General features: G+C 39.6%; 1 protein-coding gene across 1 annotated transcript in view; it reads right to left on the reverse strand.

Annotated features, from left to right (window-relative positions):
* Window positions 1-18677, reverse strand: part of DMD (dystrophin) — a 1498644-nt gene that overhangs the window by 1226962 nt on the left and 253005 nt on the right. Inside the window, exons 12-13 of the mRNA XM_077807212.1 lie at window positions 16169-16344; window positions 3820-3943 (exon numbers count right to left, since the gene is read on the reverse strand). Coding sequence (XP_077663338.1) covers window positions 3820-3943; window positions 16169-16344 — 300 coding nt within the window. The remainder of the gene's footprint in view (window positions 1-3819; window positions 3944-16168; window positions 16345-18677) is intronic.

The following is an 18677-nucleotide window of genomic DNA, read 5'->3' on the forward strand; positions in this document are numbered from 1 at the left end:
ATATGGTCATCCCATAATGAAACCTTCATACCACATAACCATGTATTCTTGATAAAGTGCCATATAGGGCCAAAATAAAAAGATACCCATTGACTTCAGTGGACTTTGGATCAGATCCATAATCTCTCTCTGTTCTGTGTGTGAACAAACCAAGTGTGTATGTACATATGCACATGTATACGCATACCTATATACATTTACAGGTGTGTGTGTAACAGTATCATAAATATATACAGACAGCCTCATTGAGTCATCATTTCTATAATGTTTGTCTTTTTTGTCTTAACATTTGTAATTAAATAGTCCTAGTCAATAGCTGACTTTTGACTCTGGAGATGCAGATTTCAGCAGGCAGCCCATACCCCATCATCTTATTTTTGCCTTGTTCTGACCCTTATTTCCACAGAAATAAAAGTGAGAACTGGCAGCCAGCAGTTGTGAAATCTCTTGTTAATTTAAGGTGCTGGCTGCCACTTCCCACCTCTGCTTCCATTTCCAAGGAGAGAGATGTTGTGTCTGAAAAAAATCAAGTACAGGCAGGTTTTCAAATCTGTTTTTTTAAAAATTTGCCCTGACTTTACTTCTGCCAGCAGCTGAGCAGTGTCCAGTACAGATTTCAGCTGCTAGCTGTCACCAATTATCTTTAAAAGTTTCCCCTGTTGTCAAGGCTGAATCCCCACTCTGTCACTCTGAGTGCAGAAAGTGGGGGCCCACAAGGATTCTTAAATTAATACTTGCCACTCCAGGCTTGAATTAAACTCCCAAGGTTACAGTTTTTCTCTGACTTTGGCTTGGTAAATGCTGCCACCACCCAAATGCAAATCAAAAACCAAACAAAACAAAACCAACCCCTTGGACCCAGGAAGGAGCACTTGGGAATTCCTCCCTGTGGGGTATGCTCAAGCCCTTTTCACTTCCCCCTCCTCGCTTTGGGGAAGAGCTGAGAAAGAAAACAAAGGAAATTAGCTGTTACCCCCAGCTAATCAAACAGCATATGCACAAACCTCTTAGGACACCAAAAATCCAATCCTGGTTTTTTGTTTGTTTGTTTTTGTTAAAGAAAAGTAAATTTTATAAAAAACAAAGAGAAAATACATTTGGAATTTAGGCTTTTGATAGATTTTAGAAGAGTAATTCCAAAAAATTAATCACCCAAAATAGCTTCTTGGGGCTTCAGCTTAAAGGTTACAAGCAAACAAAAGCATCTGGGGTTAGCACAGAGGAGATCCAAAAGCCAAAATAAAGAGAGAACCTGATAGCATCTAACTAAACATTCCCTATCCAAATTTTTCCTTCTAGGTATGGAAAATACTTTTTCATACCTGGTTCAAACCTTACACAGCATTTCTGCTTATAGCATTGCTGCTCCATGTTTCTGCAGCCCAGAGAACCACAGACAAAGGGAAAGTTTCTTTCCCCGTTTTAAAAAGTTCTAGCCTTCCCATTGGCTCTTTTGGTCAGGTGCCCACTTTTTCTTTTCTCTTTACCTGGGGGACTTCTTTACTTTCTTTACTTGTAAAGGGTTTAAAACAGCTACCAAGAGGGATTTTACAGCTAACTGGCTGGCTGGGTGTCCATTGAAGGGAGCTACCCCCCATTTTATTTATCTCACCTATATTGATACTGACTAAAGGAGGTCGAACCTTTTTGGCGCCTGCAACTTGTAGACCCTTAAATGTGCAGTTACTCATGGCAAAATGTAAACTTTTAAAAATAAAGATGTTCCTCCAACCCTAACTCAGCTGTGGTCTTTATAAAAAGATTTTCAGTGTTAACATGGGATAATAATGTTTGTTATTTCTCCCATTTCTTTTTAGAAGAGGAAGTCCTCCATTTTTTTTCTATCCTGCATCCCGATCTTTGATCTCAGAAAAAGATTTTTCTGCACTGTTTTCCAGCACAGGTAATTGGAAACAAGCTTCTCAATCATGCTACTACTCACTTTCTAAGGTCATCTATGGAAGATCTGAAAGATCCGGTTGTCTCCAATCCCTTGAACCCAACTTCCAATGTTACAGTATCTGGGGGGACCAAAATGGAGGGGAGGACCATGCCTGAGTCCAATCCAGCACACTCCCATGTAATCATATACGTTTTTTGGCAAAGATCTGAAAAGATGGCGCTGCTACTGGCCTCCCACCCCCAAACTCTGCCTCACCATCAACAAAAGAGGAGCAAGTATAGGAGCCCGACTAGAGTCTGGGGCAAGAGCTGCTGGGAACCCCAGTTGGGAGCAGAAGCAGGTCTGGGGTTCACCTACCTCCATCTCTCACTTGCAGGGACACAGATCACCGCCTCCTTAGGAGCACAGGAAGGAAAGGAGGAGGGAAGTGAACGAACCATGGCTCCTGAATCCCTTAAGGTTATTATAAAGTATTATAAAACTGATATTAGGAAGGGGAACATCTTATTGGCTAAGGGTATCTGAGTGTGCAAGTGTTCAGAATAATTACAAAGGTCTGGGCAAGAGCTAATTTGCCAACTTTGAGGTGGTTATGCTCCTAAAAATGGAAACAAAAGGAACCTTCAATTATTTAAAAAACCCAATAGTATAATGTGTGAAGCACTCCAAAAGTGTCTATCTCTTTATGAATTAAATTGTCCCCATCGCTCTAGTATCTGAATGCCTGCATCCATCATATCTTCTGCATGTATCACGCCAGTTTTGTTTTTAATACGTGCACATTTCATGGAGCAGATAGAAAATGGTCAGAGTAAAATCATTTACCATATAATTATTAGTATTACTTCCAAGTACACAAAGATGAGCAGGTGGCATCAGAGAGCTGCACTCAGTATACCGCAAACTACTCAGTGCTTTCTTCCAGTATTGCTATGGAGACTATTGATTAAACACAAACCACTGCAAGGTAAGTGAGATAACAAGAAACTTTTGAATATATACTTCTTAAGGGCTGAAATTCAATTTCCTTCATCTTATCAGAGCTGATTTAAGATGGAGAGACAGACGGGAAGACAAACATATAGCAGAAATGATTTAGTGTTGGTAATCTTGTTCCATTTGCAGTACATGGAGGAAGAATTTATCTTTGTTAATTTTTAAACCAACACATTTGTAAAATATCATGGGCTTTGAGTGTAATAGCTAGCTAGACATGGATTTCTCCTTCTCATACTCAGAATAAAGCAGATAATTTTTGCAACTATTTTCAAAAATCAAATTATTTCCTAGTATTCAAATATTGTAGTGTTTAACAGACTAAATTCAGTGTGTGTGAAAAACACACACACAGTTATGCTTACACACTGCAAAATCATCACTGAGGCCGTAGGAGATTAAAGAATAATTTTTCAAGTGTTCCATGCTACCATGGCCAGACTTGTTTAAATTCAGCTGAGCAATATGATTTTTAATATTTGGGATCTTTACTAGAACACTATGACTAGAAAGAAATACTGGATCTTCCTTTACATACAGTATAATATGACTTTGCTTGTTAATATGTGATACTAACATAAAAATACTAGAATGAAAAGAGTAGCAGTATGGTTGTATACATAAGGTACTGTATATAAAGCTTGATTCTGCTTTTATTTAGACTTGTACCAATCTGCAGTACAAGTTGAAAGTGTGTGGACTTGGATGTATGGGTCAACACCACCTCAGGCACAACATATATCAAGCTGCCAGCCAAAATCTGGGACACACAAAATTAATGAGCAATTCTGAAAATTTGGCTGTGTATGGTCAATCAGTGTTTGCCAATCTACAGTTCAACTTTTTTAGATTTGGACTTTGAAAGTACTTTGAAAAATTAATACAAATTGACAAACAAATATGAGAGTATATTTTCCTACATTGACTCTTTCTCTGAGGTCTGACAGGTTGCCTTCTTTTCTATATATTGCAAACTCGGGACTCTGAAGTACAGCTTCTGAGCGGGTCATCCAACTGTGTAGTTCTGTTGTATCGACGTCAAACCTAAGATATAGAGAAATAAAAGAAATTTTTTCTTTAGATATAAAACCTTTAAAATTAACAACCACAACAAAGATGTTATACCAGGTGTTTCAACCAGAATTATGAATTAAATATGAAAAAAAGTGGTGATTGCCATCAGAAACAGAAGTTCTAGGTAGGCTGCATTCCAGAAGATACCACATAAAACTGTCAACTGTAAAACTTAGGAGCCCTTTTGTAAACCTACAAATGCTTCCTAGTTTTTTTACACTAATCTGTCTACTGAACAGACAACTCCACTTTTGCATCCAGGTTTCCAGATTTATGAGCTGACTTCTTTTGTAAAATATGCAAAGAATGACTTTCACAGCTAAGAAAAGCTTTGCAAAACCCCTACTGTCTCAATTAGGGAGGAGACAATTTATAGATGCACTTGTAGCATTCATACCACAAAGGTTCTGATTCTACCCCCTACTGAGCTGATTTGAAGGATACAGTCTGAAGGAGGGAGGGAGTCTTTCCCCACTGATTTATGTTAGCTCTAGTTACCAGTCAGCTGACCTTTAAAAAAACAACTTTCTGCAAGGTTGGGAAATTAAAAATTTAGTACCATGTGGAATTATTTTCCCTGTGTTCCCACCCCACAGACTTTTCAGTACTTTGTTTTATAGCTGTTTTTTTTTAAATGGATTTTATTTCTTCACTATTTCCTGCAACACTGATTCACCTTTTCTCATTCAGAAAGAGAGGAGTTCGAAATGAAGGTGCATTTAGGACCAGTTTTATTATGTGTAGGGACCTAATTTTCTGTGAAGCGTGGAGGAGTCATGAAGCTGCAAGCTGATTTAGTCGCTACACAATAGGTTAAAGATTTGATTCCCTCTCCAGTGCTGTTGCCAACACAGGTGGAGAGAGAATGCAAGGAGAGTCTATGTAGATTTAAAAGCCCTGGGACTGAAGCAGCTGCTCTATAGAACCCAAAATCAAATCACTTCAGACAATTTCTCTAAATAATTCTCTGGCTTTAAAATGGGCTTTTGCTTGGCATATATTTAAAAACTTTGTAATTTATTGTCTCTGAAATTCTTTCCCTTAAGTAGTGTGCATGCTTTGGTTTTCCAGCTGCAGAATGTGTGTCTGTCATCCTCCATGCCACCACCCTTAACCAAGGTGCTGTCTTTTACTCTACCTTCTCTCTGTAGCCTAACACAGCCTGGCTGTATTCAAATCTTGGGGATTCTTACTCCACAGTATGTCGAAGATCTGACCTTTACACTCTATCTATACCATTTGAAATCTCGTATCGGCTTTTACCATCCCTTATCTTCATTACTGCAACTCCTTTTTCTCAGCCATCCTCACCTCTCTCCCTTTTACCTTACCGCTTATCAGCTCTGTTCAAAACTCTGCTGCTGAGGCCACGCTCCCGGCCTTCTGTTCTAACCGTGTCACCTGGTGTTAGTCCTTCCAGTGAATCAAATACAAACTTTACCTTTAAGGCAGTTCACAACTTAGTTCCTTTCTACTTACCTACTTCTGTATCTTATGACTCTCAGACACCAATTCAATTTCACGAACTCTGCCTTGATCCCATTTACCTACTCTCCCACAAGCATCTTCACACTTTCTTCTATGCTGTTTCTTATGCATAGCACACTTTTCTGAGCTAATCAATAAAATCTCTCCCCTTTCTCCCAAATCTTTCTTCAAGACCCACATCTACTGTGATGCCTACAGGAAACTGCCAATTGATGACGACTAGGTAGATGACCAGCAGCGACCTTCAATATCTATCATTTGTTTACTGATATTTCAAAAGTCAAAAAAGAAACTGAATGACTCAAAACTACCTGTGCACATAAATACATGAATTATAGAATTTTTCATTTAGCCTCTCCTCCATGCCTATTCCTTTCAATTGTCTGTTACACCCACACGTGTCATGTCTTAATCTAGATTTTAACCTCTTCAGAAAAGAGACTGCCTTTACTGTGTACTTGTAAAGCACTGAACACAGAAAAGAGGAGCCCTGATCCCGATTTAGGTTCCTGGATGCTATCATAATAAAAATAACAAGTAATAACAATTAAGAAAATATGGTCCGACAGTTATCTATCCAGACATTTTGAATGCATCGTCGCTGGAGTATCTGAGCCCATAAAGCAAAATTATCTAAATCACTTGACAGTCAAATTTGAATGCCTTATCTCCAACAAGGCAAGGCAATTTTTAGTCTAAACTGAGATTGCCATTGGTTTATTTAAAGGAATATTATGGTCTTGATTTTCAAAAACATTTTGTAGAAGCCAACCTTTTGTATTAAGCATTTATTTATTTATGTGCAGGAAACGAGGGCTATTTTGAAAGTTACACTGTATGTATAGGCACATTAAAATTGCAAGATCATTTGGGAATTTATGAGCATGAGCTATTCAAACTTCCACACATATAGGCTCATAACATGAATGCCATGGAATTGCATATGCAACCATTTTGAGCTGAGGCCCAGTGAAAATCTGTGGCTTGCAGTAGAGTAGTAGGTCCAAGTACATATGTAAATCAGCGGGTGTGACATTAATATAGCTTGCTAGCACTTCACTTTTGCTGTCAATGGCTGAAGATATAAAGCAGCATAATTTTAATCCGTGACGATGTCTGGCTGGTTGTCAGATTGAGATCTCCCTCATCCTAAAATGGGTGACCTCAAGCACCAGTGTAAGGGAACAAACAACGGGTATTTTTAGTATATGTGATAATTCAGAGAGAAGTAGTGTAGGCAGAAAGGGCACTTCTATACAGCACCTCTGAATATTGTGTCTTGTTATCTCTTTGTCCCCCTTCCCACTTCTGCTTGAACCAAAGCCAATCAGAAGAAAGACTTACAAAAAGCAATGAAAAGGTAGTGGAAGACACACCTATACCCCTTCGGACAAGGATAACAGGATTAAGGAAACTCCCCTAGCCTTATTTGCATCAAAGAAAGGACAGGAAGGCATCCCTATTAGCATACAGAATGGAGAACAGAGATTCCAAAGCAAGAACCACACAGAACTTTGGGACCAGGAAAGAACTGTCTGATGGGGAATCTCTGCTCTAGATGTTAATGAACCCATGCCTGCACACACCCAGCTCAGTAGTTATCAGACCAATTCTAGCAATAAATTCTTTTATTGGTATCCAAAATACTGAAGCTGCCTAATTGCATTGTGAGCTCCCTCAAAGGAACACTGCCCATAGCCAGGAATCATCAGTTCCTATTGTCTAGCCTGAACAAAATAACTTTGGTACACTCCCGAGAGCCATCAGTTTACCCACAAACAAATCTAGTTTTCTCCCTTGAACCACTATTCTCTCTCTACAAAACCCCCTACCCATGCGCAAGTAAGTGCTCTGATGCCTGGATCCAAAATCTGATTCAGTTCCATTGCAACTTCATCTTCTCCTGACTGATCGTGCTGGGGGCTCTGCCTGTCTCCAGCACTCTGGACCCACAGCTACCACCACCACCTGGGATCCCCCATCGATTCAAGCTTCACGGAGTGGTGAGAACCTAACACTCTCTCTCTCTCTTTTTAGGTACAGCCTTCTGACCCTGACTTGTGAGATCAGTTATAGTTTTCTAAACCTGAGTTTTGTAATCAAATTTAAATTAGATTTAATATTATAACTGTTTTGTTTGTTTGGCTCCCCTTGTGTGGTTATTACCTGACAATAAATAATTTTCATGGTTAAGCTGGTTGCTTCTCTGTCTCTCTCTGCAGCAACGCTCCTCATACCTAAGCTAAAGATCCCTGCAGTGCCCAAAAATCCTGTGGTGTTTTCTAATCCAGTGGGTCACTACCAGAACAACTGTAATGTGAAAATGGGGATAGGGAAATGCTGAACTTGGGGCATGTGAGGGTGGCAGTTTGGAAGTGCTGCTCGACCCAGCCTGCTGAGTCCAGGGGCATGTGAGGGTCGGAGCTTGGAAGTGCTGCTCGACCCAGCCCGCTCAGGCGTACTCTCTTCCAGTGTGGGGCCCATGGCACGTGAGAGTAACAACTTGGAGGTGCTGTTCGACCCAGCCTGCTGAGTCCAGGGACATATAAGGGGTCATCTTGGGATTGGTGATTAACCCGCTCCTCTCAGATGCTCTCCGTTAATGTGTGTGTGTGTGTTCGTCTGATTCTGGGGCTGGAAGAACCCAGCCCTGGGGAACCTAGGTTCTGCAGGATAGCTCCATTGGGACAGAACTTGTAGAAGGGAGAAGTAGAGCTCCATATGAGAACACAAGTGACACAAGCAGTATATTGATAGAATTACAGAACCCCACCCCCACAAGAAGAGTAACCCTAATAAATGAAAAGGAGTACTTGTGGCACCTTAGAGACTAACCAATTTATTTGAACATAAGCTTTTGTGAGCTACGGCTCACTTCATCGGATGCATGTAGCTCACGAAAGCTTATGCTCAAATAAATTTGTTAGTCTCTAAGGTGCCACAAGTCCTCCTGTTCTTTTAGCGAATACAAACTAACACGGCTGCTACTCTGAAACCTAATAAATGAGTATACCCCAAAGTAACAGGCAAATCTGGTAACTGTCTGTGTAATCCAATGGCGAGTGAGTGCTACAGAACCCCTTCTGGGACACTCCATAAAGGGGATGAGTTTTTATAGTCCCCATCTAGGGAGCTTTGTCTCTTTAGTTCAAACTATATAAGCTCTTCCTTTAGCTCTGGAGGCCCTTGGTTGAATTCCCAATGTGTCAGCCAAGTCGCCATTTCTAATTTCCTGCTCCTCCACTACATTTGTATACTTTACCCTATTTATCAGAGACCTACTCACAATACTTCTCTCTGAATTGGCACATATATTGAGAGGGCCTGTTCGTCATTCCTTTCTACTGGTGCTTGAGGTCACGCATTTTAGGATGAGGGAGATATCAATCTGACAACCAGCCAGAAGTCATCATAGATTAAAATTATGCTGCTTTATATCTTCAGCCATTGACAGCAAAAGTGAGGTGCTAGCAAGCTGTATTAATGTCACATCCATTGATTTACATATGTACTTAGACCTACTACTCTACAGCAAGCCACCTATCATAGCTTTGCACCTGGAAAATCTTCAGAAATCGCACCCTATGTTTACAACAAAATGTGATTTTGTTAAGTCACCTGCTCCTCTTAATTAACGTTGCCCACACAAACACTACATAACCAAGGAACACCAGCAAAATTTCAGACACCTGAATCCTCCCATTTTAGACTAGCTAAGTATGGTTATATAATAGAGAACAGCGAGCACTAAATCATACACAAGTGCACAAGGGTCAAACAATCTACAGAGCTGGAGATAAAGTGCTTGTCAACCTGCACACAGCTAGGGTTTACACAATTTGCAGCTCAGTGAAGGCCTATTTGAAACAACATATGTTAACGGAATTCATCTCTGAAAACAGTTATATCTAGTTTCTAAACACAAAATTTAATATTAGATACTGCTGAAAATACAAAGAGAATGAACTGAAAAGCAAAGTCTGGCATAACCCCTTTTAATATATCATGAAAACATTTATTTAAAATAAAAGCCTAGTTTATATGAAGAATAAATGTATATGATTTTGCTAACATTCCCTGAATATTAAACACTAGATGGAGCAACTATGCTTTTTTATCAGGCCTTTCCTTTCCTCAAAGTACAGACTGTCTGCTTCATATTCATAGTTTGTCATTATATCCATAATAACACTGTGACAAATAGACTTTGCATGGGCATATTACATAGAATGTACAAAGTAATTTACCAAGTGGCACAAGAAAGGCTTCTTTACACAATATTCAGGGACATTAATAATACAAATACATATAAATGAAAGGTTTAGCAGCTAAAACTGGTTTGCCTTTTAAAAGCCTTAAGGGAGTAAAATATTGTTTACAGTTTATGTTCTTTTTGGATCATGCACCTGACCTGCACACTCCAGAATATGTCAATGACACCCCTCCCGCCAAAATGCTGCAATGCATCGTTCTATTTACTTTGGTTTTGTCTGACAATAGTCAATTATTTCTATTAACTGTTTTTAATGTATGTTTTTGACCCCAGTCTGTCTGTTTTGTTTTCATAAGGACAGGTCATTTCTTTTTAAAGAAAGAATCTCCCTGTCAACCACAACAGAACATTTCACATCCTTGGATCCAAACCAAATCCTTCTTGGGTTATAAATTAGTCAGTTAAAGGACACCCACACCTCTCTCCAAATGTGTCCTAGCAGCAGGTTTTTGGGGAGAAAGGGGAGACACCACAGCCTATTAACCAGAACACATTTTATAGCATAATGGATAGAGCACTGGACTGGGATTCAGGAGACCTGGATTCAATTCCCAACTTTGACAGAGTGGCAGCAGGACACTGGCACTTTCCGTGTGCCTCAGTTGCCCCATATGGAGATAATGATACTGACCTCCTTTGTAAAGTGCTTTCAGAACAGTGCATATAAAAGCTAGGTATTATTATCACTACTACCAGCAGTATCTTCTATCAAAGGAACAAATGGGCAGCCAACTCCACCACAATTCACAAATGCAGCATTCATGGAGCAGCCAAGCTTCCCATTCTTCCTCCTTGAAACAGAGACACTCAACTCATCTGCAAGGAGAACCTGAGCTGCAGCTTCATGATTTTATTTTTTAAAAAGAAACCTTCTACTCTTTTAAAAATAATATAAATTTAAAAATTAAAAAAACAAAAAAAAAATTGAAAGGAACTCTAGAGCACAACCATCTCTAATCTCCACTCTTTCACCAGTGCAGGTTGATTCTTCATTTTAAATATACTTTTTTATTTTTTTGAAACCAACAATATTTTATAAAGCTTTAGAACAGCAGAAGAGAGGCTGAGTCAGTTGGGAAGTACTATTCCCAAGAACATGCCACCCAAGGAAACGGGACACATTTGTATGGCAAATGGAGGAAAGTAACACAATATGGTTATGCACCTTCAGAAATTTCAGATAAGCACTCAATGTCTGGCTGCTTTTTTCAGCCCAACACAAACCTCTAACTCTTGAAGACTCTTTTCTAGCTCTTTCTTTTAATAAATGACCCCCTGTGAAAACTTGGTGAACATATATAGAATAATACATGGTATAAAGGAGAGAGCTAGGGGAACAGACAGATGTTCTTGATCTCATGGCAAAAGAACAAGGGGATAGTCAATGAAATGAAAAGGTGGCAAATTCTAGATTGCAGAATTCATTGCCAGTGGAAGTCAAAGATGACAAGAATTTAGCAATAAGGGACTGGACATTTTAGCAAGATTAAATTTGAGATTGAACATTTATATGGATAAAAAATATCCAGTCATCATCCACTTGATTTTTTTGAAAAAAAGATTAAACTTAATGCTTCAGGGTTTAAGCCAGTCTAACTATTAGAGACCAGGATAAGACCAAATAGGGAAGGGGGAGGGGCAGAATAGCCCACACCTGCCTACTTTAGGGCTCTTATAACTTCTTCTGAAGCATCTGGTATTGACCATAGGTGGCCCCGGAAACTGAAAAATGTCTGAGGCACCTAAGATACCCCACCCTGTACTGCTGCTCAGGGGAGGGCCAAACTAAGGTGCCAAGATGTCAGAATCTGTAACTGGGGACACAGATGAGACTTATTTCTCCCTGCTGCAGTGTGTGTGTGTGTGTGTGTGTGTGTGTGTGTGTGTGTGTGTGTGTGTGTGTGTGTGTGTGTGTGTGTGTGTGTGTGTGTGTGAGAGAGAGAGAGAGAGAAAGAGAGAGAGAGAGAGAGATGGCTACTCCTAAGAAAAATATACTCAAAGAAATGAAATGCGTTTCCTGAGGTCACTGATCATCCTCTATCCTAAAGGTGAATCCAAGAGAATAGCTGATCGACCAAAGATACCAGGGAGTATGGAAGCAGGTAGCAGGCCACCAGTCCTTCCTCACCAGAAGACAATACAAGGTAGGTTTGGATGGAAATGGGGCCTGGTCCTCAACTGGTTCAGATATTTTGGATAAGTGTCCAGACTTTTGAGACTTCTGTTCCCCATTATTAGATGTATATGGAGTTTCAGTTCGGTAGGTTGAAGCCATATAACATCACACTTTCCCATTTACTATAGCTGGTCTGTGTAACAGTGTACAATGTGCTTTTACGCTCTATTAGCAATTAAGTTTGTATGCTTTTTATTTTATTCCCTATAGAGGCACAGGTTAGACTTCACTGCAACCAGGAATTCAACAGCAAAAATCCTACTGACTTCAGTGGGCCCAGGATTTAACCAAACAATCAGTAATGCTGATCAGGAGACACTGGGGGATTTTGGTGGGAAACAATCTTGCTTATCTTCTGAAACAACAAAGCAGTAACCATTATTCTTTCTGTCTGAAGCTCATTTCCCTGTCTTCTCAACTTTTTTCCGAAGCTGCTTCCTGACTGGTTCTCCTCCTCTGGCACACTCTTGTGGAATATAAAGGAAGGAAGGAAGGGAAGGGGGTTTGTTAGTGGCAGTGCGAGTAGAAATACCAGAGGACAACCTCCACCCACATGGTAACCCAATCACAGGCCATCAACCTCTAGCTGTACATCAGTGGGCAAGTTCTAGGTCTCCTACTCATCAACCAGAGGTCCGTGTCATACAGGTAGTCTACTAAAAGGCCACCAGTGCACAGTTATGCTGAATGAGAGCCCACATAATATTTGTCCAGGGACTATGTAGTAATAACTACCATTCATAAAAATATACCTAGAAACCAATGTAGAAAAAAAGTTTGAAAGCAATGTAGATCATGTTAAACATATTAAAATAATGAATACTAGATTTTCTGTTTTCTCTCCTCCATATGTCAATTATATTTTCTACCATTAATTATCAAGAGAGACAATACCAATGCATGGTTAATAAACATGGACTCTGTCTCAGCAGGAGCAAAGTACTTAAGTTTGTGTCAACTCAAAACTAATCGGATCACAATTAAAAAAATCATCTGTTTACTAATGGAAAAGACATTGGCCCCAGGTATGTATGAGAAACCACAGTACATTTATTCTGAAATGCACTCTCTCTATCTTATCTAAAATTATGTTAGGGCATGATTTGAGATGAGAGCTACAGAATATCTCCAGGACTATATATTAGACTCTGATATATTCCTTTTTAAAAAACAAAAGATAAAACATACAGAACAGAATTTCTCAAATTTGTTTTTCAAAGGTTAAACTGTAGTGATATAGCTGAGAGGGCAACATACAGACAACTCCCGTCCTGCTCTCAACGAACAAAAAACAAAACAAAAAAAATCTAGTTTATTACTGTCAAAATACATCAATAAACTACACTGTTTATTGTAGAACTGGCACCATGCCTGCAAGTTATAATAGTTTGTCAATTCATAATTTGATAACATTTCCTGTTTTCTTTATAAATATTAATCATTTTAATATGTATCCCTGTCAGCTTCAATACTTTAGCTAGTTTAAGAGGCCATAGTTGACAAGCAGTACTCCCCTTTATAATTTTCAGTTAGTGTAATACTAGATGCTTCCACACATAAACAGTTGCTATAATCCAGCTAACATTTAAATTCCTGCTCTGGGATAATTTCCCTAAACACTGACTTCAGCTACATAGTCTGCATGTCCTAATCAATTCAACGCTCACTATTAGAGATCAAGAGAATGCTAATAGGAAAGAAAAATATGGACCAATACTGTGTATGTAATGGCTTGCAACCTTGGTTCATAGCTATAAATTAGTAAAGAGGCCCATTTAATCTTGGAGATCTACAGTATTTATGATGGGAAAGTGTCCCTTGGTTACTGGTGCTCTGTTTAGCCCAAATGATGGTCTCTGTAGGAACAGAAGTCTTCTTACTTCATATTGAGATTGAGAACTCCTTAACCATTCAGTTTGAGAAAAAAACAGGCAGACAGACAGAAAGTGAAAGGTACAAGAATTTTTTTTCCCAGAAATAAAGGAATTTTTAATTCATTTCTTTGTTTTCTCAATTTCAGAATTAAATAATTCTAGTATTTCCTGTGATTCTCATATGCTCATACAGTATCCAACACAATGGGGCCTCTGTGCTGATTAAAATGTTTGGTCACTACTAAATTATTAATAGTAATGAGCACATGAAAATAAAGTCTTCAAACGGTTCAGAGAGCAGATGCAAGAGCTTTGTGATTCAGAAAAGAATGCCCTTTTCAGCACCGCTCATTTGACTTTAACAAGTTAGGATCCATTATTAAAATAAACCAGTGGTTCTCAAACTGTGGGTCGCAACCAGTGGTGACCTGGAGCCGGTTCACACCGGTTCGTGTGAACCGGTTGTTAAATTTTGAAGCCGGTTTGGAACCGGTTGTTAAAGGGGCGGCCGTCCCGCCTGAGCTCCCATCCTGTCTGTCCTGCATGAGCTTGCAGCTGGGGAGGCTCCCAAGAAGAATTTTTACTCACCCGGCAGCACGGTGGGCCTTCGGCAGCACTTCGGTAGCGGGTCCTTCAGTGCCTCCGAAGACCCGGAACGAGTGAAGGACCCAAAGCCGAATTGCTGCCGAAGGCACGGAGCAACAAAAGGAACCAGTTCTTCAGCTTCTGGCAGCTCATCACTGGTCGCAACTCCGTTTTGATGGGGTCGCCAGGGCTGGCTTAGACTTGCTAGGGCCCGGTGCCAAAGTCAAACTCAAGCTCAAGGGCTTCAGCCCTGGGTGGCAGGGCTCAGGTTGCAGGCCCCCTGCTTGGGGCTGAAGCCCTTGGGCTTCAGCTTTGGCCCCTTGGCCCGAGGAGGTGGGGCTTTGGCTCTCCCGCCGCTCCCCAGGTAGAGGGACTTGGATGAGTTCAGGCTTCGGATGAGTTCAGGCTTCGGTCCCCACTCCTGGGGCCCTGTAGTATTTTTTGTTGTCACAGAAGAGGGTCACAGTGCAATGAAGTTTGAGAACCCCTGAACTAAACTAATTTATCTCATTTATCATCATTCCATTGTCATTTCATGGATATCTAGGACCCATGAAAAGAACAATTTTCAAATATCTTCAGAAGATACTAGACGTCAAAGTACAGGAAAGTTTTTCTCTAATTAACCTTGCTTTTGCACATATGTCTTAGGACACAATGGTTTCAATCTAACAAGACAGATCACAAATATTGGGTATATTTTATCTTCATAAAAATGTATGAAATGTATTTCAGTGAAGGAATCTAATAGTACCGAAAAACATTTTGCAAAAGAAGGAACAGCATAAACATTCTCTTCAAGAACGAACACAATGTGACTGCAACAACGGTACCTTTTTATTCAATAGATAAATCTATCTTGAAGTTTTGTATATCTGAGCACCTTTAGACAGGCTTGCAACCTAGTGGACTTTGAGTTTCTGGACCGTCTCTGAATTTCCTGCAGGATTCAGAATTATACTGCTTATCTTTGTGACAAAAATAAGTTTTAGGTTTGCAATGCACACACACACACAGTATGAGAGTATTAAGTCTATTCCTTCACTTTCTTCATCTACACAATTGTTAACACAAAGCCTGATCCAATGCCTACTGAAGTAACTGGGAACCTTTCCACTGATTTCAATGAGTGTTGGATAAGACCCTTAGTTCCAACTGAAGTGCCCAAATCTGCCCTCAGTTACACCTGGGATACATAGGCAAACCCTAAAGACAATGAGATTGCACAGGTGCGACTGAGGGCAACATTTTGCCTTGAAGACCTATATTACTACAATGATGCAGAAAGAATAAAAGAATAAAACCTGATTTTTCATATTCCAGCCTGAGTTTGCAGGACTATAACATGGAATTTTTATTTTTTTTTTAAACTAAAGGGTTTTTTTCCTCAAAGTTTTGAGCCACAATTGATGTGGAATGTCACAATGCCATTTCTAAGGACTCTTTTCAGAACAGAACCACACTAAGTATAGAAAATGTCATGCTTGTACTACAAATTATCATCTGTGGTGGTTCTTTGACTTAACAAAATAATATTACTTTAATATTAGCATAATACCTATTAAATATTCAGTACAATATCATAGTAATTTGTTGGAACTACTTGTACAAACTACTTCATAATCAGCCTGATAAAAACAAAGGTACTAATTAATTACAATACTACAGGCATATTGAATGTTTTTTCCACAGAAACCCCCTTCCCCAAATTATGCAAACATTCAAATGACAGTAGTTAATCTTTGTAGTCTTATCCAAACTTTATCACTGATCTTTCCCAACCCTTTAGTACTTCTCACCTCTTCCTAATTTCTGAATCCACTAGGATCTGCCTCTTCTTCTGTGGTGGAGGTGGTGGGAGTTCTTCTTTAGCATGCTTAACCAGGATTTGTTCTCTGGTGGTCACCATAGTTACAGTTTCCATTACAGTTGTCTGTGTTAGTGATGTCTGAGTGGCAGTGACAGCCTGTGAAATCTGTGAGACGTATTGAAACAGAGGTCACACAATGCTTGAAAGACTTCAATAAAGACTGGAGTGCCAACAGGAAATAATGAGAAACTGCTCCTGTCTGATCCTGGGTTGACCTTCAGAACAAAACAACACTGTATTGAACTCAAACCAAATTGTTTTATCTGACTCATGCTATGCGAATAAGACATCTAGGAAAGTCAATATCAAAATCAGAAGGAATCCTAAGTAGAATGTATTTATTGGTGCTTTATAAATCATGTCAAATGAACAAAGGAGAAAAAGCTAAAGCCTGTTTCATGAGAAAAACTACAGAAATATTATATAATATTTCTGTAGTTTTTCTCATGAAACAGTAACATTTTATAATAAGCTAAAAAAGTTGGTTCCTTCATTTTAAATATTTATTTCTTGAGAACTGACCAGGAATATATTTATTCGACTTTGATAAGATTTACTGCCTATTATTCTTTTTTTTTTTTTTTACTGCTTATTATCATTTTCAAATTGATATTTAATTCATGACAATTAAAACATATTTGTGGCAAAGAGCCATTAACTAATTTACAAGAAATCTTAGCTTGGAAAATATTTACTGTGATGCGAGTAAATGTATGACTGACTATGTTTCCATAATTAGAATCTAAGATTAATGGGATCATAAGTCCCACTAATGTTTACAAATATAAAACTGTAGATTAGTTTATTGAATATGGTTGAATACAGGTATTGAACAGGTCTGAAATACAGCTACATGCAAACAGGTGAGTTTAGAAAATACATGCTGCCCACTTCAGCTGGAGAGGGAATACAGAGATACTTAAGGTCACGGATAGGTCTTCCTATCAGTGATTTCAACAGGAGTTTTGTGTGCTTATGCAGCTTTTGGAATGATTAAGCTCTTGATATTTGGACCCATTGTTGTAATAATTGGGTTTACAAATTTACCCTAAGTATAAGCTCAACTGTGAAAAATAAGTGTAAGTTCTAAAATGTCACAGTAACATGTAATAACAAAAGTTGATGGGAAAAGGGACACACACACACACACAAAGAGAAAGAGAGAGACTGAATTACTCCCAACAAAAAAAGACCTATTGCTATAATTCAAGGACTGTGTTAAGATTATGCCTGGTAAGAACAGTGAGAGACCGGAAATCAATGACCCAGAATTGGTGGGTCAGAAATTAGGCCTAAGTGGGTGATAAAATGAGGGGATCCTTAAAATAAGAGACTTTGGAGAGAAAAACTGGTGACTAGAGCAAGCTTCACCACTATGGTTGCCTCTCTCACTGTTTCCTGTGACCCCTCACCTTCTTCACCCTAATCCTGAGAATGTCCTGACTAGACCAGACCTGATGACATCACCCTCTCCCCACTGGCTGCAGCTGAATTCCACCATCACCAGGGAAGTCAGACTTTTACCCTGCCCCACTCATGAGTCCTTTTCCTTCCCCACTTTATTTCTTTTCTCTCCCTCTCCTTTTGCCTTCTGTCTAACCATTGTCTGTCTTAGATGGCCAGAAGGATATATTTTGCGACACTGCTGTAAGTCTGTGACCAGAAAAGTAGCTAAAAGTGCTGTCCTAAACAACCCGATGCTGGTACAAGTTTGCCAGGTCTCAGGCTGGCTGATAAGACCGTGCTGGGCCTGTGTTTCTCTAGCAGTGACTTTGCAAATGAAAGTCAATGCCAGAAACAGAAGCTGCATTTTCTACTTTTGCTGTTCTTGTCTCTCCTCTGGTGTGTGCATTTGCCCTAGGCGAGGTCTACAATACAGATTTATATCGGTATGACTATGTTGCTCAAGGGAGTGAAAAATCCAACCCCCTGGGTGGTGTAGTTACACCGACCTAACCCTCCACTGCCTACCCCATGTAGACAGCACTATGACGACAGGAGAGCTTGTCCTGCTTGCACAGTTACTACCTCTTGGGGAGGTGGAGTAACTATGCCGGCAGGAAAAGCTCTCCTCTCACCCTAGCCGCATCTTCACTAAAGCGCTATGACAATGCGACAGCTCTGGTACAGCCATGCCGCTGTAGTGTTGTACATGAAGACAAGCCCTTCTATCGTGTTCTAGAAAATGGGATCAGACTAACAGCAGCCGCAGCTGCTCCACCCCATCTCAACTAACAACTCCTTTTCCCAAAAGGGTAGTTATTCCCCACCTAAGAGACCGTCAGACAGGTTTTTTTCCCTCTCTCTTTCTTCCTAAAGACTCTCTCCAGCTAAAAGGAAAGGGAACAGCAAGGGATGCTGTTAAAATGAAAGACCCTTAATACTTCACAGTTCCAATGATGTAGCTGTTTTCTATATCTTTAATAAAAGGTGAAAAG

The sequence above is a fragment of the Eretmochelys imbricata genome, chromosome 1, assembly GCF_965152235.1.
Source record: "Eretmochelys imbricata isolate rEreImb1 chromosome 1, rEreImb1.hap1, whole genome shotgun sequence".
Classification (NCBI taxonomy): Eukaryota; Metazoa; Chordata; order Testudines; family Cheloniidae; genus Eretmochelys; species Eretmochelys imbricata.